Here is a 27,289-nt window from a genome sequence, read left to right on the forward strand (position 1 = left end):
CCCTTCCCTCGCGGGCTATCCTCGCGCCTTGCCCGGAGAAGGCCCACCAATCGCGACGTTCGGGAGAAGCGGACTCTCCGTCCAATGAGACGTCGGTGCGACGCTCAGTGCCCTCCCTCTCTCTCTCTCCGCCCAATAGCCTACCGCGGGAGGCGGAGCCAAGCTGGGCAGACCAGTGAGAAAGATAAGAAGTGGAACCTTTACAGCCAATAGGAAGGCGCCGGCGGCTGGGTGGGTCTTGGCTTTTCAAGAACGGCAGTTGAGAAGCGGCGTTAACGGTTGTCGGGCAGCCGGGAAGGCAGCGCGAGCGGGGCTGGCCAGGTACTCGCGGTGGGACCGGCTCGGGGAAGCCGGGAGAGCGTCGCGAGGCTCAACCCGCTCAGGAAGAGAAGCGGGTGGATTCGGAGCCGGCCGGAGAGGCGGTTAGAGGAAGGGGAGGCGAGGCTGAGGAGGAAATCCCACCCTTTGGTGGCGTTTAGCCTTTGCTCGCCAGCCTCGGAAAGCAGCGCTTCAACCCTCAGCATGCTGAGCGGGGGCATTCTGGGAGTTGAAGTCCCCACTGAGTTGCTGAGGTTGAGAAACCCCGTCCCTGGGGATGGGAAAGTTACAAAGCAGCAGCCTCGGAAGCCTGCTCGGCTGATGTTCGTTTTTAACACGTATGATTTAGAACTTTTAATAACTAATCCCGTCCCTGATATCAACGGTGTGACCACAAAATAATATTAAATAAACAAATAAATTTTATTCTGAGGGGCTGCTTGCTAGAGATGGGTCAGAGAATTAGACCGAAATGGATTCTGTCAGGGCTAGAACTTGAAACGCAATATTTTTTGCTTAAAATATTAGCAAAATCTCCTTCCGCTACAGAATTTTTTTCATTTTGTTATTCATCCCAATAAGTGTAGGTTTTAATATTTATATTTATTGTTGCTTCTTTTCCAGGTAAATTTCACGAACGTTTTGAAGGAATAGTAGTTGCTAGAAGATATCACGGGTATGAGAGCCCTATTTAATTTTTGTAAACAAAATAACATCAGTTTTGTGATATGAAGAGCTTGATTGCTGCATTCAGTTAGGGGTGTAGTTACTAGATTTGAAGACTGCACAATTTCTCTTCATTGGGAACTATTCGCAGACACTAAATCATGATGTACTTTGATTGATTCAAATAACTCATCACTGACTCTCTTGGGTAAAAATGTAAATGCTAAATCATGGTACAATAATTACGTTGTCTAGTTTACATATTAGGCTAAGCCACAAGCCACTTTTGGCTTAGTGTGTCAACCCTACCAAAGTAATAGTGTAGGGATGTACAACTGTTTATAGCTGCAGATGAAAAGTATCTAAAGGTTAAACAAAAATGTAATATCAGGATCTGATTCAGGTTTTTTTTTAAATAATTGGACATCTGCGTGTTAGTTATATAACAAAATATTTATTTCTTGAAGGTTAAAGGCAATGTATGAAAGTCTATGTAATGTAATTACCATTATAATTTTAGATATCTGTTTAAGGTAATTTCATTTGTTTAAAGATAGCAAGATAGCATCAATAAACCTCAGTCTGTACTAATACATATCCTTTTTGCAGCTTGTTCTGGAATTTCCTTGTCGAATTCAATAGAATCCACCTGGTTGCTCTTAATTTCCATTTGCTCATCAAATTCCCTTTCAGGATGCTTTGTTTTGTTCAAATTTGGTTGTTCAATGCGTCCTCTGCGCACAAAATGACTGATACGAGATTCTAGACCTTCACATTTGGGCCGATCCATTAACGGTTTGTAATTGCGGGCTTTCACTCCCTCGATTAAAGCACTAATCTGGTTGTGGACTGGTGGTGTTACCTCTTTCCAAAGTATTGTGCTGTTGCTTGAAGCTGTAACCAACAATTAGTCATCATCAGAACAAAAAAAGAAAAATCATAGCATTTAATTCACTAGTTGCTTCTGACCTTTGGAGTAGTTCTAAATATATTGGAACTTGTTAAAACCACTCCACTTAATACAGTTTTAACATATTGCCAGATGTATTAGTTAAATAAAAGGAAATGGTTCTTTCAAAAGAAAATGCTCATTATATATGAAAAGAGTTGTACATGGGTATTAAATGACAAAACTGAATTTTACAGATAGACCAAAGTACACAGTATACCAACAGATTTTATCTACCACATGTTAAATTGAAGGTTCATTTCAATACAGTTTAAAAATATCATTCTTCCTACCTGGCTCTGTAGGTATCTTTGCAAAATCCAGGCCCCATAACATGCTGTACAGCATCTGAGTTTTAATAGCGTGGTTCGTCCAAAGCTGCTGAAAGCGTGTAACGTTAAATTCCTGGACTTGATGATCATAGATCCATTGGATGTTTTCAAACTCGCAGTCATATAAAACTAGAGGAAATTCCACTGCCATGCTGCAAGGTAATCAACTTAAATTAGTACAAATCACGTAATTCCAGCAGAGTGCACATTGCTTTGAAAATGTATAGCTTTTGACAAGAGATCCAAATTATAAAGTATAATTTTAACAAGGCACGCTCAAATATAGAGAGCCATTGCCAGTGCAGTAAGAGTGTGCATGCTCACAGGAATTCCTACCTGTATTGCGGTTTCCTAGGATTGGCTTCTATATCGAACAATTCATCAATAATCTCAGGCTTCTCCATCCTTTGTCCGATCAGGAAGAGGATGGCCATCATGCAGCGGACTTGGTGATAGAGGAATGCTTGTCCCGTTACTTGAAACTCGTACATTTGGAAAGGGTTTCCTTGTTCCACTTTCCTTTCTTGATCTGCAAGCTTCACTTCTGCAGACAGGATTGTCCTCTGAAAGTTGGTCACACCGTTGGCTACATCCATTTTGCAGAGATTACGAAAATCATGGTTGCCTACAAATCTTTGAGCTGCAGTATTCATAAGAGCGACATCCAGATCAGCACAGGGGAAAAAATAGCGATAGGTCCTCTTCAGGCAACTGAATCTAGCACTGAAGCTAGGATCTACTGGGGCCCATGCTAATACTCTTATGTCAGGAGGGAGCACCTGATTCAAAATATGGGTGTAGCGGATCTCCTCTGAAATATGACTTTTACCTTCTGTTGCAACCCCAGATTTATTCTCTGAAAGATTTGACCGGAGATCCAAAGAGATCACCTGAAACATTTGCAAAAAAGTTGTGATTCTAGAGTTAGATACACATTTTTCAGTTGAATTATCATTGAACAATTTTCCTGTTTATCCAGTGGTGAAGAGCTTTCAGCTAAATGGCTGAGCTATAATTTTTTTTGATATCCTGTTGTTTTCATAATTTTCCTGTTTATAATATATTCAGAAATGCCTCTTGTGCCAATAAAATATAATTACAACCAGAAACTTAATGCTGAAATACCACTATCATTGGGATTGCACTAGAAATAATTTTGACAGTAGGGCTTTATAAGATTCTGCATGCAATGGACTACAGTTCCATGACAATGTAGGTCATTTGCATAATGGTGTTAGGCACAGAATACATTTTGGCCTAAATGACATTACTGTAATGGAAATGACACCGTTTGGCAAATTATATAAAGTGCTTTTGCATTTAACAGACATTTATGTATAACAAAAGTTTTCCATTGTCTATGAAAGCATTTTACTGCATAAATGTTTTGGAGTAGTTTTTCCTGGGGACTCTGGATCTTAATTACTTTGATTAAACAAATGTTTGTTATTTGTAATAATAGATCTTTTCTAAATAGCTAAATCTTTGCAGAAATAGATTGTCATCAGTTGCAGATCAATTCTCAGGCTCATCTCCTAATTTCATAATAGATGCACTCTTAACTATCTACTTACAAATGTTATAATTTAAACCACTGTAATGCATTAATAATAGATCAGTAGTTTTTGTTCTTATGTTCAGTTTTCTAACTGTTCAGTTTTCATGCTGTATAACAATATTACTGAGTTCCAACTTGATTGTGCAGTTGACTAAATATTGGCTTATAAGATGGGCAATAGCCCAAATCTTTAACAAAGCACATTAAATTATATGGGTTGTAGGAAGAGCTCTGTGGTGGCCAAAAAAATCAGGATTTTGAAAGCACCCTTTATTGTTTAAACATGTTATTAACAGTTGTAAGCTTTTACCAGGTGAATATGATCAAATGAGCTGTACTTCACAAAAGCTTATTTTATATTTACTAATTGGAAAAGGCCCTATCAGACTCTTAAGTTACAGAAGAGATTGTTAATCAAGTTCACTGAAGCATTTTTGCACAATTAATGTTGTAGCCTTTTAAAAAGTTGAGGGGGCGGAGCATTATTTGTTGCAATAACGCACGGTCTGTGTTCACCCCATCCTCGTTTTAGTGTAAATTAAATATTAGTCTTACTTGTCCAAAAGCGCTGACTCCCTTGTCAGTGCGTCCACAGCGATGATAATTAGAAGTCTGTCTGTTGACCACCAACCGAGTTTTTCCCAGAGCTTCAAAGAGTTTCTCTTCTATTGTATTGTGGGTGTTCTCCTGGCTGGCAAAGCCCTGATATCCCCACCCTAGGTAGGCAATCTTTAGTGCCACATGCCTCTGGGCATACGCACTGAAATTGAATGGCCGCTGTGGACGTTTCTTCCCCTTTCCTGATGCCGGGAGGTCATTCCCCTCGCCTGTGCTTTTCCTGTTTTCCAAGATGCCTTCTAGCCTTTGCACCGTCTCTTCCAGCTCCTGGATTCTCTTCAGTAGCCTTTCTGTTTCTTCTGTGCCTTTGGCCATTGGTGGAATGCTATTTAAAAAAAAAAGAATCCTGCAATGTGAAAATGCAACAGAAGTGGAAAAAGATCTTTCTGGGAATAGCCAAACTTAATGCAATCTGTATATGCTGCTAGAAGCTATTCCGCTGGAGAAAATTAATTTGCTGCTTGCTTGCCAACTGTTGTTTGGTTTCTGTAGAGAAAGCGTGTTGGGATTTTATGATTTTAATTACCGAGAACTGAGTGTCTGCTTTTGTTCACTTACAGAAGAATCGGTTTTAAACCACCTTTCTACTAGCATCCTCCATTTCTAAGTTGGCTAAAGAGGAACAAAAGGTACCTTTCCCAGGTAGGGGTATTAATATACGAACAAATAAACCCCTGCTGGCATCCTGAAGGCATTCAGAGCACGCCGCCTAATGCCATTTATCGGGACCCCCAAAGCATTCCTTCTACATCGTGGTGTTTGCCTTCTGGAATGAGATCCGAGGGGCTTCAATCCCAATGGTGTTCCAGAGAGCTTTAAAGGCCTGATCCTTCTCCTAGTCACTGAGTTAGGCTGGCAGGTATATGACATGTTTAACTTGGAAAATCTTGCCATCTTGTTATTGTTGTCTTTTCTGTATATCTGTTATTTATTTTTATATTGTGAACTGCCCAGAGTTGATTGGAGTCAGGCAGCATGAAGTTAAACAAGATTTTTTTAAGCTGCTCTAAGTTGTTAAGCGAGAAGGTGGTTTAAAAGAAAAAGGAAGCAAATTGGTTTCACTGGAAAGTGCACCATTTTACTACTATTATTTAGAAAAGGATTCTAGGTTTTGCAAAGTCACAAGTTATTTTAAAGGAAAATTCAAATGCCGATAATTACTGAGTTTGCAGAGGGGGGAAAAGGGACTTAAAGAGCATTGAGAAATAAATAACAAAGCACTACTGTACATTCCTTCTTAGGCTTATATATTCCTTCAGAAATAAAACTCCATCCTTGTCCCCTAGAATAATCACAGGCACTAATCAAGCTGTTGCGAGAGTTACTACACTCCCCCAAATCATTTCTAGGAGAGGAAGGGATTGGGTGAATATGCCTTTGCCTGGAAAAAGTTGGGATGTGCACTAGGTGTGTCTCAGCCTATCTGTCCAAAGGAGCTGGGGAGGGGCAGCCTTCACAACTGTCACAAAAGCCCCGCTTATTTATAAATCATTAAGATGGGCTGAGAGAAGTGGGGTTGGGCAATACGCACGAGTTGTAAGACTTAGCAGACTGTACAAACCCAGCTTGGCGTTTCTTTTCCAGAACTGCTAACTTACCCCGACTGAGAGAAGCAATGCAAGCCCTGATACGACCTGACCGATGCCGATGGAACTCTATGAGCAGGGAAGAACGGCTCAAAGAAGCCGCCGTGGACTTTATTCGCATGTGTGCAGAACAGGGTGACGGTGATAGCCCGAGGCAGCTTCGAGTGGCCTCTCAGCTGGACCCCTACCCAAGAGCCTCGGTGGCCTCAGTGGCCAGACCGATGCTTCCCACGGTGATCAGGCAAGGTCAGGCAGAATCCAGCTTCCAGTCAGACGGCCCCGAGAATTCCAGAGTTTCCCAGAAACCTGTGATGAAAAGGAAAGTTCTGAGGCGAACGCCTGACGGAGAGGTGCAAGTGACCGACGAATCCATCGCTAGCGAGACCGAATCAAATAATCCAAGCGTCCAACAATCCAGTCCTGAATGTGAGAACTTGAATCAGAGAATGTACCTTCTGAAGGCTCAGGAAGAGGAGGAAGAGTGTGTGGAGGGGGACCAGCCCCAAAGTCCCCCCGGGTCAGTCTATTCCTGGAGCCCTTCGGAGGAAAGCCAGCATCGGTGTTGCCGAAGAGGGAGCCAGAGCCTTAGCTCTTCATCCTTTGAGCAGGACTTCATTCTAACTGGCCACCCCAAGTCCTTCATCTTGCCGAAGCTGGAGCAGCACAGTCGGAACAGAACGAAGACCGATCGGGTTGCCCGCTACCTGGAACATAAGCACGACTGGGAATCCCTGCGGCTTCCGGGAGAAGATCCCAGGAAAGATGTGCGCTGGAGCATTCGGGAACAGATGCTCTACAAGTCAGAGTTGCCTCCTAAGGCTCAGTCTGTTTATATCCCCAACAATTACCTGGTGCCAACAGAGAAGAAGAGATCTGCCCTGCGCTGGGGAATACGCTGCGACTTAGCCAACGGCGTGGTGCCTAGAAAGGTCTATTCCTCCTAAGAACCTGGAATCTTTTAAAACGTCACACACAGGAGGACTTAGTAGATCCCAAAGATGTGCAGCTAAGCTATTTTTATTTCTTTCCAATTCCAAACCCTACTCATTTAATCTTAAAAGTGTATTTTGGATCTGAATGGCTACTTTCTGGCAAAAGATTGTTTTAAAACCTATCGTTTCCGATCATATTATTTGAATGTAAATATTACCTGATAAAAAGGCAGGCAGAAGATGAATCAAAACCTACTGAAGTACAGTCAAGGAAAAGGACCCTTGTTCCCTCCCCTCCCCCCAAAGATACTTCACACACATTCCCTCTTTGAACTCCTGTAATTTTAAAAAGTTTTAACTTCTGGATGTATAGATTAAATTAAATGTATGAAGTGATATGATTATTTTATTCTTTTCAAGGGCAAACTTCATTTCCCTTGCTTTTCATCGTGCATTAGTTTGCTGTTCAGAGCTACAGAAGCAAACCTTTGGAATGAGACAGGTTAACAGGTATACTTCCTTGTATATGAAAGTGCTGTTTCACAGAGAGATGTCAGAATATTTTCTTCGCTGATTTAAGCAATACACTTCCTACACGCGGAAGCTTTTATCTTTTTGAAAAAATAATAATGTAGTTTGCCTACTGAAAAAAATACAAAGAGCCAAGAAATAAATAATTCGGATATGTGGGTTTAAAAAGAAAGAGACGGTACAAAACCATTTCTAATCGGGATGTCTTGCAAGTTTCAGATGAGAGGGTGCAGGTAATTCAGAGGGTGCTTTCCGAGCTCGCTGGTTTCCTTGCAGACCTCAGTGGTAGCGAGGACGTCGCCTAGCTTTGATAATGAAGCGTTTGCAAGCAAAGGACCAAGCTCAAGAACACCCGGGGCCCTTCATTTCAACCCTGATCTACGACTATTCTTCGTCAATTCGCATAACTATGAGTAAACAAAACCGTTGCCTACTACAAGGCGCACGTTTTGCGGTGGTGCGTGCTCCACTGCGCGCACTGTGGGAAAAACCCTGCACACGCAGCATGTTCCTTTATAAGGCAGCGTGCAGGCCGTTAACCGCGCTTAGTCTAGGGCAGGGGTAGGCAACCTCGGCTCTTTTATGACTCGTGGACTTCAACTCCCAGAATTCCTGAGCCAGCTAAGCTATGCTATGCTGACTCAGGAATTCTGGGAGTTGAAGTCCATGAGTCATAAGGAGGACCCAGATTGTTGGGGGCAATAAGCTGACTTTGTAAAAATGCCACTTGGGTGTGAAAGCCCTAATAAGCAGGCATATACATAGAATGAAGGCTACTGCTAAGCTTGTAAGCCGCTCTGAGTCTTCGGAGAAGGGCGGGATATAAATGGAATTAAAATAAAAAAATAAAAGAGCCAAGGTTGCCTACCCCTGGTATAGGCCCTAGACCAGGGGTAGGCAACCTCGGCTCTTTTATGACTCGTGGACTTCAACTCCCAGAATTCCTGAGCCAGCATGGCTAAGCATGAAAACCTCTCCCTTTCCCCTCAGCATGGCTGGCTCAGGAATTCTGGGAGTTGAAGTCCACGAATCAAAAGAGCCGAGGTTGCCTATCCCTGGCTCAAGTCGATCTCGCGGGTGCCAGCCAGCCCAGCCCACCGTCTCTTAAAAGCGGCCAAGTCGAAGCAGCTGCTTTAAATGAGTTTCCCCTCCCCCAAGAGATCCTCCGGCGCCATCCCCAAGATACCAGGAGCCAAGCGGTCCCTCCGTCAACCCCGCAGAGGCGTGCGGGGAATCCTCGGCCAGGCGCAGCGCCGGAGCCCGCTCCCACCCAGGCGGGCTGGAGGCGAAGAGCACCGAGCGCCCTTCCACGGGCAGCTTCCAGACAGGAAATGACGCGCCCCGTCCCGAGGTTTCTGGGAAGTGGAGTCTTTCTGGTTCCAGAAGAACTGCCGCAGGACGTCAAGAGTTGTTACGTCATCAGCGTTTCCCTCACCCAGCCTAAAACGGCAACTTCGGGGCGGGGCGGGCCACGCGTGAGGAGGCCGCCGAGACCCCGCCCCTCTGCTCGGTTTCCATAGCAACGGTGGTCCCGCCCCATTCCAGCGGCTATAAATAGCGAGTTGTCGGGCCCGCTTCGTTCCCTCAGCGTGTGACTGTCGTTGCCGGTCTGGGTGGCGCTCGGGGAGAGGGGGAGATGTGGGCGAAGCCGCACTGCTTAGCCATGGGGCTTGGGGGGCGGCCCGAGGGAGACGCCGGGCACGTGGAGCACAACGTAAGAGCCAGGCGGGGGACGAGCTCCCTGAGGGGGCTTCTCGTTTCCCCCCACCCCGGTCTCCCTCTCCTCCGAATGCGCCCCAAACCCCCATCTTGAATAATGGTGGTGGTGGGGGGAATAAAGGGATGTTTGCACATGCCCAGAGGCTCTGCTGCTGCTTCTGTGTGTGCTTTTAACGTTATGCTCCCTGCTGGTGGGGTGAAAGGATAAAAGCAACTGGCTGGATTTGGGCTAAATTTGTTTATTATTATTATTATTATTATTATTATTATTATTATTATTATTATTATTACTATTACTATTATTACTATTACTATTATTAAGTTGGAAGGGACCTTGGAGGTCATCTAGTCCAACCCCCTGCTCAGGCAGGAAACCCTATACCATTTCAGACAAATGGCTGGCCAGTCTCTTCTTAAAAACTTCCAATGTTGGAGCATTCAGCACTTCTGGAGGCAAGGAGTTCCACTGATTAATTGTTCTGTCAGGAAGTTTCTCCTTAGTTCTAGGTTGCTTCTCTCCTTGACTCGTTTCCCTCCGTTGCTTCTTATCCTACCTTCAGGAGCTTTGGAGAATAGCTTGACTCCCTCTTCTTTGGGGCAGCCCCTGTGGCAGTTTTTTCCCCCCAGTTTTTCCATACAAACGTTTGCTGCTGCTCAGCTTCAGTTGCTGGCAGGGGGTTCAAATTGGCCACTTGGAAGACTTTCTCAGTCATTTTACCCATGTATAGTTTTTCACCAAAGCATTCCCAGTGAGGATGATTCTTCCTCTCTTTATATTGCCTCTTCGACTTTAATTCTGCCTTGCTCTATACTTAGCAATTATTTAAAATATAGCATACATTTTCATTATGTTCTCCAGATTGATTACACCAGGGGTCTTCAAACTTGGCCCTTTTATGACTAGTGGACTTCAACTCCCAGAATTCTTCAGCCAGCATGGCTGGCTGAAGAATTCTGGGAGTTGAAGTCCACTAGTCATAAAAGGGCCAAGTTTGAAGACCCCTGGATTACAGGTAGTCCTTCTTTAGCTTCGGTTTCGTTGAGCCTCTGCTTACTGTTATGACTGTGATGAAAAAGTAACTTTTCGACCAATCCTCCCGTTTATGACCTTTGTGGGTCTGTAAAGCAAAACTGAAGTCATCATAAGCACACTTAGCAACTGCTTTGCTTAATGATGGAGCTGCTGGTCATAACTGTGGTAGCTAAATAAGGACTGCCTGTAATTCTGTGGCTGATGCTTCTGAGGGGAAGTCACTGTTCCTCTTCAAAATCTCTCTATTAGGGCCAATATGTCAACATCCTTGGACAGTTCAGTGCTTACCAATAAAGACCCTAAATGGAATGCAGTGTGTTACAGTAAGAAAAAGCATCAAAAACAATGGTCGATAAATGATGTTTGAATATTAAAAGTCATTGGATTTGTTCATAAAAAAAGGATGAGGATCAAATTGCAAAGCCCATATATGAAGAGACGATTATTAACTTTATTTGAATTTATCGGCTGCCCATGTCCAGTGGACAATGAATGAATGAGTCAAGAAAAATGGTATTTTTCTCTGTTGTGATATTTGTCTTCTAAAGCAATATCCCCGCAGAGATTCATATGGCCCCAACCCTGATATTATAAAGATCTTGGGATTAAGGCAAATAATAATGAAAAACCTGGCTGTTTTGTTTTTTTTAATCCCATTTATATCCCGCCCTTCTCCGAAGACTCAGGGCGGCTTACAATCTAAAGCACAAATCAATGTGCTTAGCAATAGCCTTCATTCTATGTATATGCTTGCTTATTAGGGCTTTTGCCCCCCCCCCCCCAGCGGCATTATTACAAAGTCAGCTTATTGCCCCCAACAATCTGGGTCCTCATTTTACCTACCTCAGAAGGATGGAAGGCTGAGTCAACCTTGAGCATGGTGGGACTCGAACCTGTTTTCTGGCCTTGGGGTAGAATAGGCATTGAGCTCTTGTGGGAAGTGCTATAGAGTATCGTGTATGTGATTTCCACACTCCCTGACATACACAAAATCTTTTATTCTGCTTTTTAAAGTGTAAGCCACTCAGAGCTGCTTTCTGAACTCAAATAAATAAACATCAAGAAAATTGTAGTTGATGATCAAATCCTGAACAAAAAAGAGGAGAAAAGTTTAAAAACAAGAGGCGGTGAAGGAAGGTATTGAGAGCGTTACATCATTGGTCCAGTATAAACTAGATTTGGCCGCATTTCTTTCTTTTTCTTATCTCATTCCTTAATTCCTTAACTTTGGTGCAATATTACTTCTCCCTCTCCAAGGCAGTTATGTGGTGGATATGTATTTATGGAATAATGTTTATCTGCCTTTTTTGTTATGATATATTTAACTGTTGAGTGTACTATTTTGTTCGTGAATATATTTTTTGAAAGGACACCTATTCCAAAGTAAATGTGATCCAACATTTCTTCCCCAGTTGCCCAAACCTTCTTTTGAGCTCTACTTCTCTTTGCTCAGTTTCATGTCTGTCAATACTTGAACTCTCCTTTATCTGCTTCTTTCCGGTCATCAATAATAATAATAATAATAATAATAATAATAATAATAATAATAATAATAATAAATAATAATAAACCTTTATTGTCAAAGTACAACGTGTACATTGAGATTAGCTGAGCCTCCCCCCCCTGCGCTCTCCCCCCAACACACAGTGACAACAAACCCTCATCAAGTGCCCACACCTGTTCCTCCATTGTTGGCATAAGTAGATATTTTTCTCTGCCTATACCCTCTATTATACACAGCTTGGTACTTTTCCAATCCCTTCATATCATTCCTACTTTTCTTGTATTTTACTTGTGGTTTTTCTTATCTTTACCTCCATTTGATTTCTTGGGCTTAGATGAACAAAACTTTCCATTATTCACCCAATACCTTAACCCCCCTAACCCTGCCAATTCTTTATCTCATCCATGTATTCATCCATCTACACCCACTTACCATCTATTGATTATCTATTGCCCAGATTTGTTGAGAATCGGATAGCATACAGGTTTAATTAAATTATTAACCCTGGTTAGATTACACTGTGGCACATGGGTGTTGGACTGGCTGCGTAGAACTACTGAGTCTCAGATGGTTTGTTGTCTTTTGTGCTCATAGCTTTGGAGGCCAAGTATTGTTGGAAAACCTTCCCCAAATCCTCAGACTTTCTCAGGGACAGGTAAGAGGTGAGCTTTGGTACATTGTTTAAAGACCACAACAGTACTGTTTTCTATGTTTCCTAAGCCCTAATATGCGTACAAGAGATACTTGAATTGCTGAGCTATAAGACATAAATTTATAAATCATCATACCACTATTTGCAAGGAACATTATTAGTTCCTTGGGAATATTGGTATGAGGGGCTGTTAGTGGTCCCCAATCTTTCTGGCACCAAGGACCTGTTTTGGAAGAAAAATTGTCTTCCACGGAGCCGGGAAGGGATGGAGGGGGGGAGAGAATGGCTCCATGTGCAACTAGATCCCGCTCATGCACCTGCCACTTGTACAGCCTCGTTCCTAACAGGCCATGGACCGGTACTCGTATCCAGGGATTTTTTTGTCATAGAACGCTGAGAACGGAGTTCCGGCACCTTTTTTGGATGGAACCTTGTAGGGTAGGCAAGGCGGGTTGTATGACGTGTGAGTTCCGGCACCTTTTTCTTTTACAAAAAAAGCACTGCTCGTATCTGTCCACAGATGGTTGGGGACCCCTGTGTATTTATCTGTGACGTGTGTATATCCTATCTCTTGATATCTGGAGCTCATTGCTTATTACTTACAGCAGTCATTCTCAACCTGTGGTCCGCAGACCCCTCGGGACGGCTGTGACATCACGGGGTCCACCAAGGCTTGAAGAAATGTTATGATTTAAATCTTGAATTAGGTCTGGGTGGTCTGTGGCCCTAAAAGGTATTTAAAACAGGGCTGTGTGAAGAAAATGTTGAGAACCACTGATCTACAGTGTTAACAGAAACTTATACTGTATTCATATTTTTTGTATTGATCTGCCTGGTCCAAATCTGTGGGTCTCAGCCTGTAGTCTGGGAACTATTGGTCGTCCATCCAAGTATTATAGATGGTTTCTAATAGGTGTGTATGTGTTTGTATAATTTCAAATGCTGCAGAGCCATAAGCCCCTAAATTGTACTTCAAATGTTTCTTAGTGGTATTTAAGTTTTTTAAAAATAGCACAGACCAATCTAAAAATGTTCGGAAAATCCCTTTTAAGGATGCCAGTTCAGGAAGAACAACGTGAGCTTGGAGACACAGGACAAGAAGGATGATGACAGAGGTAGGATTGTGGATGATGTACTTAGCTGTACTTAGCCCTAGCTATGGTTGAAATAATACACCAGGGGTCTTCAAACCTGGCCCTTTTATGACTTGTGGACTTCAACTCCCAGAATTCTGGCTTTAGGAAATAAGTTGAAATGGTTTCAATCCAGTCTTCCCCAATTCAGGCAAAGCCAGTTTTTATTCACCAGGCTGACTTTTCTACTGTGGCACTTAAGGCACCTGCATATATGGCTTAGTGCCATGGTGACGAACCTATGGCACGCGTGCCACAGGTGGCACGCAGAGCCCTCTCTGTGTGCACATGCGCCGTTGCCCCAGTCAGCTGGGTTTCATAAAACCTTTTCGCTTTTAGGCCACCACCGGGTGCAAAAAAAAAGTTCAATCAATCAATTTCAACTTCTCGCTGGACAAAAAAGAATCTTGCAAAGTTGGAATTGATTGATTGAACTTTTTAATCCCACCCAGTCGGCCATTACCACCACAGCCACGCCCACTCAATGGGCCACGCCCACTCAATGGGCCACACCCACCCAGTGGGCCATGCCCACCCAACACCCAACGATGCATAAGTGGGTTTTGTGTTGCAGTTTGGGCACACAGTCTCTAAAACGTTCGCCATCACTGTGTGGGAAAGGAATATAAACTGGAGCAGGGCAAGAAATATCAGACACCAGATATCAGGTTTCTGACGTATGGGCTTTTCAAGTGACTCTGAGGCATTGTTTACCTTAAAAGTCCTTTATTAGCCTAATACACCGGCAAATGCTTGCTTGAAGGAAGTTGGAATCTGAAATCTCCACCCCTTGCACAATATATTAAAACACAATTCTCCATCTTTCTAATTTTGTCATTAATCATATTCTCCAGTTAATTTAAAGAATCAGTTTCCCTTCCACTAGAAGACCCTGAAGCCCTTCTTAGAGGGAGAAATAGCCTTGAAAGTGCATTCCTACTCATTCCCCCTCCTAACCTTAAACTAAAGCAATACACTAGTCTTAAAGCAATACACAAGTTTAACATATGAAACGGCTACTTCTTCATCTCTTGTCAAGCAATAACATTAGATGTTAGCAGCGTTGACACCAGTACTTTTCTTTGGTACAATCTTGCCTATAGCCTGGTGGGGGGAAAAAACCACTGTCCAGGCAGTTTTGAAAAGAAAGGTCTTCCCTTGAGGGGGTCTATCAGTGTATAGTAGCAGCGCCCACTTCCACACCTGTTTCTTCCAGACGGAAGGCTTAACTGGTTTATTTTTCTCCCTTTACCCAGTGAGTTTGGCAGAAATGTCTCTCCTGAATAAGCTGATCCGGAAGTCTCTTGTGGAATCGAGTCATCATGTAGAGATTCTACAACGAGATCCCAAGTCACCACTGTTTTCTGTAACAACCTTTGAAAAGCTGCATTTGTGAGTAACCGAATGTCCAAGTCATTCTATTTAGCACGTCGAAAGTCCACAAACGGTTTCCAGTCGCTTATAAAGCTGGCTGTAATATATAATAACAGATGGTTAACAGAGGGATCTGAAGATGAGTGTGTTGTTGAGCTTAACCAGTTGACTGCTTTTTCTTCTTCTTTTATGTATATATACTTGTAAAACGAAAGGGACGCGGTGGCTCAGTTGGTTAGGACGCTGAGCTTGTCGATCAGATGGTCGGCAGTTTGGCGGGTCGAATCCCGAGTGCCGCGTAACAGAGTGAGCGCCTGTTACTTGTCCCAGCTTCTGCCAACCTAGCAGTTCGAAAGCACATTAAAAAATGCAAGTAGAAAAATAGGGACCACTACGGTGGGAAGGTAACAGCGTTCCGTGTGCCTTTGGCGTCTAGTCATGCCGGCCACATGACCACGGAGATGTCCTCGGACAAGCGCTGGCTCTTCGGCTATGAAACGGAGATGAGCACCGGCCCCTAGAGTCAGAAACGACTAGCACGCATGTGCGGCGGAACCTTTACCTTTACCTTACTTGTAAAATGGGGAGAGAATTTTCTGTTTTTTCTTTTCATTCAACAACCAGGCATATTAAATTGTAGGATCTATTTTTTTTACCCCTGTTGTGAGGGTTGAATGTATGCTTTTGTTTTGTTTCATTTTGTTTGTTTGCTTTGCCATTTTGTATTTTATTTTTTATGACAAAACAACAAATATTTTAAAAAAACACAATTCCAAATCATTCACCTTGATGCATTTGTTAATTATTGTTTCTAATAACAATAGCAATTGATAGCCATTCTTATGAATGGTTATTAATTGTTCACCAGTACATTTGTACCCTTTGGTGTTTTAACAGAAAGCCAGAACTGCTCCGTGGTATTTACTGCATGGGTTTTAACAGGCCATCCAAGATACAGGAAACCGCACTGCCAATTATGCTTGCTGATCCGTAAGTTGGTTTAAAAGAAATGAGAAGGACCTTGCTTGACTTTGTAGCCCAGGAAAACCCTATATATCAATTAGGCAGTGACTTCTATTAGCTGACTTGAATGTAAGGGAATCTCACTTTCTTTTCTTTTTCCTTTTTTATTTTTTTGCCTTTGAAGCTGAACTTACTGCATTTCTTATTTGGGGTTTCAAAGATGGTAATTGTGGAAAAAAGAATGCTGAACTGGTCCACGGGACTTTGGGGTTCTTGTGACCTAAGATAAAAGCAATTTATCTTAGGGCTGAGGTGATAATGGGGTATTGTTCCCAAAACAATTGACGGACTTAGGATACCAGATTTATGTTTGCTTTACATACGACCATCCTGTTGGAGAAATCTTTTTGTTCATCCTTTGGAATTATATATTTTTGTATATTCTTTTTGGGGGTTTTTTTTGGTCTTTCAGGCTTGGTTTTATGGAACGTTCTTCTCCTCAGTTCTCCTTATTTAAATGCCATTTCCACTTTATTTTTTGTCTGTTTTATGTTAAAAAAATATCCTCAAATCGTTTTACTGTTTCCCTTTCTCTTGTTAGTCAGTTGCTCTCTCTTTGCACAAATGTTAATAAAGTAATTTTGTATTTCAGACCCCAAAATCTCATAGCACAAAGTCAGTCAGGGACAGGCAAAACAGCTGCATTTGTTCTAGCTATGCTGAGCAGAGCAGACCCAAAGAAGGAATTTCCACAGGTAAAAGTCACTAATTTGCTCATACCTGACTTTCTTCAAGGACAGTTCACCTGTACTGTTTCGTCAGCAGAGCTTTTAGTATCAACTTGAGTAAGACTGTTTCCTTGCCTTTCCTTGACTGAAAAATATGATAGCAAAAGCTTTATAATAATCTGAGGTTTGATGCCTTTGCTTTTTTGGCACATGTTTAATAGCCTAATTTAGGGTTCATGCAGACTGATGCCTTAGTTCTAGCCATTTCTTCTCTATAAGCTATAGGGAATTATTGTACATTTCACTTTTCACACACCTAGGAGACAGCTTACAGATATATTTTGGGAATATATCCTGCTATATTTCATTAATGTTAGTGCGTGTAAGCAATATAGCTGTGTGGGTGGCAATGAAACAATTCACCCAGACACACTATTTTATTGTACCAATTCAGCACACGTGCGTGCACACACACACACACACACAATATCAAGCATTTTGCAAACTTGACTGCTAAAAAAACAATAGGGTGTGAGTGACAAACTAATTCAGATATCTGCCTTTTTATATAACTTGCTCCAGAGTTGTTCATACAGAAAAAGCAGAACTGATTTAGAAGTTCCAAGTACATATTTAGCCAAAGTGTAACTAGTCAGAAAAATACAGATAGTCTTCGACTTATGACCACGATGGAGCCCCAAAATTTTTGTTGCTAAGTGAAACGTTTGTTAAGTGAATTTTGCCCCATTTTTATGACCTTTTGAGCCACAGTTCTTCAGTGAATCGCTGCAGTTGTTAAACTAGTAACATGGTTGTTAAGTGAATCCGGCTTTCCCCATTGACTTTGCTTGTTCAGAAGGTCAAAGGAGGTGATCACGTGACCTCGGGATGCTGCCACCGTCATAAATATGAGTCAGTTGCCAAGCGTCTGAATAATTGATCTGGTGACCATGGGGATGCTGCCACGGTCATCAGTGTGAAAAATCATTATAGGTCACTTTTTCCCAGTGCCATTGTAAGTTTGAACGGTCACTAAGCAAGCTGTTATAAGTTGAGGACTACCTATAATGGAGGGGGATCCAGGTGTGTAGTCATACGACTCATTCCAGCCTGCTATTTCATGCATCCACAACCACCTTTCCATCAAGGTTGAATTGCTCAGATGCCTGCTAACCTCTGTCGCTACTCAACTTGCCATAGAAACGGAGGGAGGGAGAGCCTGGGAAAGGAATGGCAGTTTCAAGAAGCCGTCCACGGACTGTGGGACCTAAGGTCACAAAAGCAGGTGTCTGACAGGAGAAGTGGACCGTTCCCATAACAAACCGAAGAGATGTGATTGGGCAACCTCAACACTTGGTGGTTGAGGCTTATGAACAGCTATTGTTAACTCATCGAATTTTTGCGCGGGAAAACTAGAGTTGGTTTTTGCTTCTTCAGTACTGAGATGTGTATTCAGTAAAGTTTTATCTTTTATGGCACCTCAAAGCCGTAAAGATTCCTCAGTGTTGAATTTGCTAGCCAGACGGTTGACACTTTCTTAAAATGCAGGAGACTTGCACCAAAATAATCTGCGTTTATGAATGAAGCTCCTTTTGGAAGGAAGATGGGAACAATTGCTGGGAGATAGCATTTTCATAAAGAGGTTGATTACTTTGTAAGTCATCATTACTCCACAGTCAGGTCATAAATGAAGATCACCCGGAAAGTTGGAGTTGATGAGTGTGAAAACAGCCAATGCCATTGGCATGTATTGTTGAAGACTAAATTTTAAATGTGGCTACAGGTTTATATTGATAATTCATACATTACATTTTTCTTCTCTTGCCTTGAAGTGCCTCTGCCTCTCCCCCACCTTTGAGCTGGCTGTTCAAACTGGCCGTGTGATTGAGAAAATGGGGAGATACTGTGTCAACATAAAGGTTAATTATGCTATTCGAGGCAACAGAGGTAAGGATTACTTACATACTGTATAGATTTTTAACCTGCCTTTCCTCCGTCACCTTCTGCAAATACATCTTCTGCCTCTCGAAGTTCTTGGCCCTAATCCAGTCTTTCTCAACCTTGACAACTTCAACACCCAGAATTCTACAGGCAGTATTTAGCTATTTATACCCCACTGTGGCATTTGGTGATGTTGGCTTAACTAACCATACTCCGCAAATGTCAGAATGAGTCTCCAATAGATGCATATATATTGAGAAGAACTTGTCAGCTGCTTATTTCATAGTCTGAGTGCCATGGTGGAAATGCATTCTCTTGGTACTTCTTTTTATGAGGTCCAAAGTAGGTAATGCAGTGCCCTTCATATATTCCATATAGTATTAGCAATCCAAGGGACGCGGTGGCTCAGTGGGTTAGGACGCTGAGCTTGTCGATCAGAAGGTCGGCAGTTTGGCGGGTCGAATCCCAAGTGCCGCATAGCAGAGTGAGCGCCTGTTACTCGTCCCAGCTTCTGCCAACCTAGCAGTTCGAAAGCACGTAAAAATGCAAGTAGAAAAATAGGGACCCCTCCGGTGGGAAGGTAACAGCGTTCCGTGCGCCTTTGGCGTCTAGTCATGCCGGCCACATGATCACGGAGACATCCTCGGACAAGCGCTGGCTCTTCGGCTTTTAAAAGGAGATGAGCACCGGCCTCTAGAGTCGGAAACGACTAGCACACATGTGCGGGGGAACCTTTACCTTTATTAGCAATCCAGTGAGTCTCAGCAGCGGACAAGTTGTATCTAGTTAGGTGTGGATGACAGTCCAAAATATTTGGATGGCACCAAGAGAGCAACTTTCACGCCTTCCTTTTTGAAAAAGAAGAAACAAAATCTCTACACGGCCCTGTTCCTTTTTTCTTTTTGTATTCAAGAAGATGAATAACGTTTATACTCACACTTGTTTTGCCGTCATAGCAATCCTATGGGGTGCTCAACATTCTCTTCAATTTCTTCCTTTGGTATGAAATTGACTTGGAGACCCTAAGGAGAAATTTCCTGACAGCTAGAACAATTAATCAGTGGAATGAGTTGCCTCCAACGCTGGAGGTTTTTAGAAACAGATTGGACAATCATTTGTTTGAAATGGTATAGCGTTTCCTGCTTGAGCAAAGGGTTGGACTAGAAGATCTCCAAGGGCCCTTCCAACTCTGTTATTCTGTTGATTCGAAGTTCCTAATTATCCAGTCTATTCAATTTCATATTTCCCTCATTCTGACCAAGACCAAAGAAAAACAGCTTTACAAAAATACTACTACGTAGCCTTAAGTTTCCTTATGGCAGACAAATAATGTTTTTTACCTAAATATGTTTTTCTTAGTTCCAAGGGGGACTTCAGTACGAGAACAAATAATAATTGGAACGCCAGGGACCCTGCTAGATTGGTGTTTTAAGCTAAAGCTTTTTAATGTGAAGAAAATCAAAGTGTATGTGCTGGATGAAGCAGATGTCATGATCGATAAACAGAATTTCTTGGATCAGAGTGTTCGTATCCAGAGGTAAAATATGTTTTTCTTCTTTCTGTGTCTGAACAAGAGTTTCTTCTCCACTATTAAAAAATGCTGAATATTTAACTTTTCCCAAGTTGCCTCAATGCCACACATCATCCAGTTTGTAAAAATACAGGTCATATAAATAAAAAAAACTTTTATGGCTTTATATTACTTAGAAAGTCTTCTCATCTCTGCCAGGGCAAAAATAGATCTCCGGTTCAACAAATGCTGCTTTACCTGGTATGAAATAAAAATATGGATGTGTTGGCACTTCTGCCTACAAGCTTCGTGGGAAGCAGGGTTGATCAACAACTTTTGATGCACACTGTTTGTCATGGTACCTGCTGTAAAATCACCCAGGTCACTGGTCACTTCAATTATACGATGCCCCTCTTAAAATTCCTGTATCGGATTTCTTCTCCATGCGCCATCTTCCTGTCTCCGATTTGAGAGCTTTCTAAATTCTTGTCTCTTCTGCCCCATGGAGTCAATGGACTATTGCTCTGTTTATCCCATAACCATAAAATCTAGGGCAGGGGTAGGCAACCTTGGCTCTTTTATGACTGGTGGACTTCAACTCCCAGAATTCCTGAGCCAGCGTAGCTCAGCTTGGAAACCTCTCACCCCTCAGCATGGCTGGCTCAGGAATTCTGGGAGTTGAAGTCCACGAGTCATAAAGCGGCCTAGGCCTAGGCCAGGGGTAGGCAACCTTGGCTTTTTTATGACTGGTGGACTTCAACTCCCAGAATTCCTGAGCCAGCATGGCTCAGCTTGGAAACCTCTCCCTGGCTGGCTCAGGAATTCTGGGAGTTGAAGTCCACGATTCACAAAAGAGCCAAGGTCCCCCACCCCTGGGCTAGACTAAGTCTAACTGCTATTGATTTAGTGCTGTTAGTTGAATAAGGCCAATGCCGGTCTTGCTTGAGCAGCAATTTTCTGTTGCTGGAAGCCCCGAAGATCAAATCTGGAATCCTCGTGCATGTAAAACCCCTGAGCTGCAGGCTCTTTAAAACAGATTCCTTTATGGCCATGTTGGCAAAGGGTCTGGTGCAGAAGGGTTCCCTTTGGGTATTTCTTACCGGCTCCTTTAATCCCTTACGTGTTGGAACTCTTCTTTCTTTAAAAAAAAATAAAAAAAATCTCCGTAGATCTTTATCTTCAGATTGCCAGCTGCTTCTCTTCTCGGCAACCTTTGAGCCGCCGGTCCTCAGGTTTGCCCAGCGCATCATCCCTGACCCCAACATCATCGCCCTCCGCCGGGAGGAGCTGACCCTCAGCAATATCAGGCAGTATTACTTTGAGTGTGAGAATAAGGAAGACAAATTCAGAGCCCTGTGCAACCTCTACGGCAGCATCACCATCGGCCAGGCCATCATTTTCTGCCAGGTAAGGTGCTCTCCTGTTTCCCCCCCCTCCCCCCTTCAAGGTAAAAACCATACTAGGAATCCAAAGTCAAGCAAGCCCGGGATGGCTTGTAATGACAAAGTTACGGTAATAAAATCTCGCAGGTCTGAAAGGTGTTTTTTCCATCCCCTTCCCTCCCTTCATAGGATCTGTTGTTGTTAGTTGCGAAGTCGTGTCCGACCCATCGCGACCCCACGGACAACGTTCCACCAGGCTTTCTTATCGTCTACCATCTTCTGGAGTCCCTTTAAGTTCCGCTTCAGTGACTCCATCCAGCCACCTCCTTCTCTGTCGTCCCGTTCTTCTCTTGCCCTCAACCTTTCCCAGCATGAGGCTCTTCTCCAGTGAGTCCTTCCTTCTCATTAGGTGGCCAATTCGTAGAATCTGGGAGGGTTTTATCTGAGATTTTTATACAGGCAGTCCTCCGACGTAACGACCACAGCGAAGCCCGAAATTGTACGTTGCCGAGAAATTTGTTAATTGAGTTTTGCCCCATTTTTATGACTTTTCTCGCCACAGTTGTTAAGTGGATCCAGTGCCGTTGTTCAGTTGGTAACATGGTGGTTAAGGGAAGCTGGCTTCCCCGTTCACTTTGCTTGTCAGAAGGTTGCAAAAGGGGGAAATCACGTGACCCCGGGACACTGCAGCCGTCGTAAATCTGAGTCAGGTGTCAAGCGTCCAGATATAAATCACGTGACCGTGGGGGCGCTGCAGCAGTCATAAGTTTAGTTTAGTTTAGTTTTATTAAATTTTTATACCGCCCTTCTCCCAAGGGACTCAGGGCGGTGAACAGGGCATATAATAAAAGTACAAAACTACAAAAGTTAAAATAGAATTAAATTAATGCCCAAAATAAAACAATAAAATATACAAATATTTAAAACCCAAATTAACTCCCCATCAGGCCAGGCCAGCTTGTTCAAACAGGTGGGTCTTTAACCCACGCCGGAAGGAGCTGAGATCCGGTGCCATCCGGAGCTCCACCGGCAGTTGATTCCACAAAGCCGGGGCGCTCACAGAGAAGGCCCTCCCCCTGGGGGCCACCAGCCGGCATTCTCTGACTGGAGGCACCCTGAGGAGTCCCTCTCTGTGGGAACGCACAGGGCGGAGGGGAGTTGACGCCGGCAGCAGGTGGTCCCCGAGGTATTCCGGACCCATGCCATGTAGGGACTTGAAAACCATCACTAAAACCTTGAACCTCACCCGGAAGACAACTGGTAACCAATGTAGCTCGCGGAGCAAAGGTGTAACATGGGAGTACCGGGAAACTCCCAAGACAACTCTCGCGGCCGCATTCTGTACCAGTTGGAGCCTCCGAGTGGTCTTCAAGGGAAGCCCCATGTAGAGAGCAGTGTGAAGAACAGTCCCATGTCTCGCTTTTTCAGGGCTGTTGTAACTTTGAGCGGTCACTAAATGACCTGTGGTAAGTCGAGGACTACATTTACACATTACAGTTCTGTTCCTGACTCAGGTTTCTGTTATCCAAGCGTTGTCTTCGTAGCAGCTTTTCTTCCACTAAATCTGGGACATAGGCATGCATTGCCAAGCACCCAAAGAGGAAATAGCATTTTCAGTTTGGTTTACATTGATGCAGAAATGTCATTATTGTTAACAATGGCCAGTAGATGAAGAATGAAGTGTGAATTGCCATGGTAAGTTGCTCCCTGGCTTCCTTCTTTTTTTTATTGCCTCTCATCCTGAAGCCTATCTCTATCGGGCGGCTTATAAAGGAATACGTGACGGGACATCAAAAACGCAACCGGCCGCCTGTCTATTCCAGGGCCTCCCTCTGTGGCATGCTCTTTTCTTGTATACTTTTGACAGACTCGCTACAATGCTAAATGGCTGTACCACGCCCTAACAAAAGATGGGCACCAAGTGTCCCTCCTGTCCGGGGAACTGACAGTTGAAAAGCGGGCAGAGGTGATCCAGCAGTTCCGCGATGGGAAATACAAAGTTCTCATCACAACCAACATCTGCGCCAGAGGTACAGTTCTAGTAGCTGAAGCTCCCCCTGTGTTACAGTCCCGGGTCGTCTAGGCAGAGGCAGCCACCGATATAAGAGTCCTTTATTGCTTTGTGAAATGCCACAACAGATGGCCCTACAACGGCCAGTATGGCTCCACCCCACACTTCCCTGAAGGCAGCCGCCCACAAACAAAAACCAGTAAACCACCAAACCAGTTTGCAAAGGCAGAGAGGAGGTCCCAAGAGAAGGTGCAAGTTCACGGGGCCAGATCCCGAGACAAGGTTCAAAGGCCAAAGGCAAGTCCATGGGGCAAAGCCAGTCCGTGAGGCAGAAGGCAGTCGGCAAGGCAGGGGCAAAACCACTCGAGTCAAGGCTGAGTTTTTCCGAAGCCAGCGGGGCGTAAGCCAAAGCAAACCATTGTTCCTGATAGAGACAAAATCTCTCCTCCCGTCCCCAACTTCTCCTTAAGTCAACCCACATCAAATGTTGCTTTTGAGGAGGGGCAGGGCAACTTTGTCTCGAGTAGCCCCACTGACCTCCTTTGAGCTTTCTTAGCTCTGTTCTCCGTGTCCTTGGATCGAGTGGGGGAGGCAGCTGTTCCTCGTCAGAGGGGATCGGCTGCCTCTCAGCACCGCTGCCTGTCAGCAGCCAATCCTCCCCTGTGTCTGTCAGGGCAGATAGCTCTCTGTCCGGTCAACCACCTCCCCCAATGCCTGAAAGGCCTGGGACAGCATCATCCTCAGCCTCTCCAAGCATTCCAAGGGAGAGGTGCCATCCCTGTCGGATGGTTGCGGTTCCAACCTCCTCCGAACTGGGTTCCGATGGGGCCATGACACCCTCGGTTTTGCTGCTGTTCACCAGGCAGGTCAGCTGTGGAGATCCTCTCTGTTTATATTTCTCCCCAGGCATTGATGTGATGCAGGTCACCATCGTGGTGAACTTTACCATGCCTACCACAGTGTTCCATGCGCCTGACTTTGAGACCTACCTCCACCGCATCGGTCGAACAGGCCGATTTGGAAAGAAGGGTCTGGCGTTCAACATGGTGGAGAAGCAGAACTTACCTCTTCTGTTCAGAATCCAGGATCACTTCAGTGAGTGTGATAGGTCCCCTGGGCCAATGAAAGCACAAATGTGGGGAATCCGACGTATAAACCTAGAAGGTTCGTCAGCTTTTAGTTTGCACCCGAGCCGTCAAGTGGGGAAACTCTGAAGGCTGCAGTGCCTGGTGGGTCAGAGGCACCAAGAGATAGAATTGCCTCCCTTTAATCTGACGATAATATTTAATCTCATTCACTTTAAACCGAGTGGCCATTTTTCTGAGCAGGTGGACCTCTTCCAAACACATCGCTGTCTACAGCCGTGCACAGTCTTGAGTTTCTGAGAATGCCTACAGAGGACCCATACCTCACCTACTACTGGACCCTCACAAGGCCTTCACCAGGTGTGACCCTCCCATCACAAGATCCATCCCAAGACCCTGACACGACCCACACCTGACCCATTACTAGACCATCACAACCCTCACCTGATGTGACCCACACCTGACCCCTCATAACATCCATAGCAAGACTCATACCTGACCCACAAAACCCATCACTAGATCCATCACAGGACCCTCACCTGACGTGACCCTCTCATCACAAGACTTACTGACCACACAAAGCCCTTACAAACAGAAGAACACCAACACTGACATTCTCTAAAAATTCAGCTGAAGAGATTACTTAGCCTGGTAACGAAATGTTCGGAAACCAACCCACAAGCTCGGAGAACAAACCTCCACCTTCAGCCTACAGGGTTCTTGCTGGGGGTGGATAGAGGCATTCTTGAAAGTAGTTCACCTTAGCCACAGGCGTTTTTCTTTTGCAGTTTCTTTTAATCAGAAGGGTGTCAAAATAGAATGTGGAAACTGCCAGGCAGAAAGGGTAGCGTACGAAGTGCTGGGTCACAAACTTCAGAAGATGTACAGTCCTCAAGATACGACCACAATTGAGCCCAACAGTTCTGTTGCCGAATGATAAATTTGCTGAGTGAATTTTGCCCCATTTTACAACTTTTCTTGCCGCATTTCTTAAGTGAATCACTGAAGTTGTTCAATTGCTAACACGGTTGTTAAGTGAATCTGGCTTCCCCCATTGGCTTTGCTTGTCAGAAGGTCGCAAAAAGGGGATCACGTGCCCTGTCCCCCCCAGGACACGGCGACCGTCATAAATGTGAATCAGTTGTCAAGCATCCGAATGTAAATCATGTGACCATGGGGGGATGCTGGAGTGGTTGTAAGTGTGAAAAATGGTCATCGGTCCCTTTTTCCCCGTGCTGTTGTAACTTAGAATGTCACTAAATGAAATGTTAAGCCGAGGACTGCCTGTGTCTACTGCAATTCAGCGGCTTAGCTGCCTTTCCCAAAAAAAGTCGGCTGCAAATTTATTTCTTCTTTTCAGAGACCTTGATCCAACGCCTGGATCCAGAGGACATGGAAGCACTAGAAAAAATAGAAGACTGAAGCCTTACGATCTTGTACAAGAACACCTTTTGCCTAGATATATTTCGCTTTGTCAAATTAAAAGAGAATTATTTTGTTCCTGTATTTTTATTTTTATTTTTTTGCTTCTGCAAACTGCTATTGGTGGTGCATAGAATGGCTGACACGATTTAGCAGGAAGAGCCCGGAGCTTAACAAACCATTGATCTTAAATGTCGCTGGAGATTCTCAGTCATCCAGCTCCTGCTTGTCCCAAAGGTGCTTTTTTTCAGGAGGCAACTGGACTTGCTTTTTTTTCCCTTTTGAAGACGTTTCGCTTCTCATCCAAGAAGCTTCTTCAGCTCTGACTGGATGGTGGGGGAGTGGAAGGATTTATACTCTGGGCAGACAACTGGTCGGGTGCATCCTTTTAGAGCAGAGGTGTCAAACTCAATTTCACTGAGGGCCGCATCAGCATTGCGGTTGCCCTCAGGGGGCCGGGTGGGTGTGGCCAGGTTGGGCGTGGCCTACTGGGTGGGCGTGGCTAGAGTGCGTATGGCCTACTGGGTGGGCGTGGCCAGCTCTACATCGTTCACATCAAGGGTGCCTATGGGGGCCTGGGCAGGAGTGGGAGAGATCTGAGGGTCTCTGGCAGAAGGAGGGTCTCTGGGCCAGGGCCAAGGCAGTGGGGGCCGTTCCCTCACTGTTTCCAGGATGGCTTCGTGGGCCGCATGAAACCACTTCGCGGGCCGGATCCGGCTCCCAGGCTTGTGTTTGACATGTCTGTTTTAGAGGATTGTTGAGGGTTGTCTGTGTCCCCAGGATCACCTGAGTGGTGCAAATGGGTGTGAAGCCTTCTTGGAACTGTCGAAATGACTGTGTTGTAGACTGGAGATAGATGATGTCCTATCCCTCCCCTTCTGTTGAGAGAGGGCTGTTTTTACCGAAATGGCCTCTTCAAAGAAAAACAAGAAAGCCTCTTGAAAAAACACCTTTGAGACATGATCTCAGAAATCCCTTATTATCTACCTAGATGCACTGTGTCATTTTTTTTTTACACCGACGTGAGTATGAGCATACAATAATTTGGGTTTTCTTTCCTGAAAAAATTGAGGAACTCGGTGAGTCACACTATAAAGTTTTTAGCTTAAATGTGTTAGTTCCACGTGTCAGATATTTTCATTACACCTTTGGATAGTATTCCACAATCAGTTGTTCCAGGATCATGCCTATCCTCAGATCCAAATCCATATGATATTTGACTTTGAGGGTGCTAAATCTGTATCATTTGAGCTAAAGTTCAGGTTAATAATGTTACGACTGTTAGAAGAGAGCTTAAGAAGAGGTAATTAATCTACTTGCCTCTAGGTGTCAGTAGCTGCTT

The 27,289-nt window shown here is 44.1% G+C and overlaps 3 protein-coding genes across 4 annotated transcripts; 2 read left to right on the top strand and 1 right to left on the bottom strand.

Moving 5' to 3' along the window:
* Window positions 1-1,422: 1,422 nt before the first annotated feature.
* PUS3 (pseudouridine synthase 3) lies at window positions 1,423-8,791 on the bottom strand. 2 transcript variants are annotated; one of them, XM_083368227.1, is made up of 5 exons: window positions 8,677-8,791; window positions 4,379-4,766; window positions 2,602-3,155; window positions 2,227-2,417; window positions 1,423-1,878 (listed from the first exon to the last, which is right to left on the bottom strand). In XM_083368227.1, exons 2-5 carry the CDS (start codon window positions 4,754-4,756, stop codon window positions 1,562-1,564), a joined length of 1,440 nt encoding a protein of 479 aa, XP_083224353.1. In that variant the 5' UTR covers window positions 4,757-4,766; window positions 8,677-8,791; the 3' UTR covers window positions 1,423-1,561. The 2 variants fall into 2 exon arrangements, with proteins under 2 accessions (XP_083224353.1, XP_083224354.1); XM_083368228.1 differs by lacking the exon at window positions 8,677-8,791 and adding an exon at window positions 6,040-6,174.
* Window positions 6,057-7,989, top strand: HYLS1 (HYLS1 centriolar and ciliogenesis associated; the record flags this gene model as incomplete). The annotated part of the gene is made up of 1 exon (XM_083368230.1): window positions 6,057-7,989. The coding sequence occupies one exon, from the start codon at window positions 6,057-6,059 to the stop codon at window positions 6,969-6,971; it is 915 nt and encodes a 304-aa protein (XP_083224356.1). The 3' UTR covers window positions 6,972-7,989.
* A 3,294-nt stretch (window positions 8,792-12,085) lies between the features above and the next one.
* DDX25 (DEAD-box helicase 25) lies at window positions 12,086-26,031 on the top strand. Its single transcript, XM_083368907.1, has 11 exons — window positions 12,086-12,401; window positions 13,451-13,513; window positions 14,788-14,923; window positions 15,803-15,895; window positions 16,521-16,623; window positions 18,429-18,543; window positions 19,897-20,074; window positions 21,217-21,454; window positions 23,297-23,459; window positions 24,347-24,535; window positions 25,886-26,031. Exons 3-11 carry the CDS (start codon window positions 14,802-14,804, stop codon window positions 25,945-25,947), a joined length of 1,263 nt encoding a protein of 420 aa, XP_083225033.1. The 5' UTR covers window positions 12,086-12,401; window positions 13,451-13,513; window positions 14,788-14,801; the 3' UTR covers window positions 25,948-26,031.
* The last annotated feature ends 1,258 nt before the right edge of the window (window positions 26,032-27,289 follow it).

Source organism: Vipera ursinii (assembly GCF_947247035.1).
Source record: "Vipera ursinii genome assembly, chromosome: 8".
NCBI classification, from domain to species: domain Eukaryota; kingdom Metazoa; phylum Chordata; class Lepidosauria; order Squamata; family Viperidae; genus Vipera; species Vipera ursinii.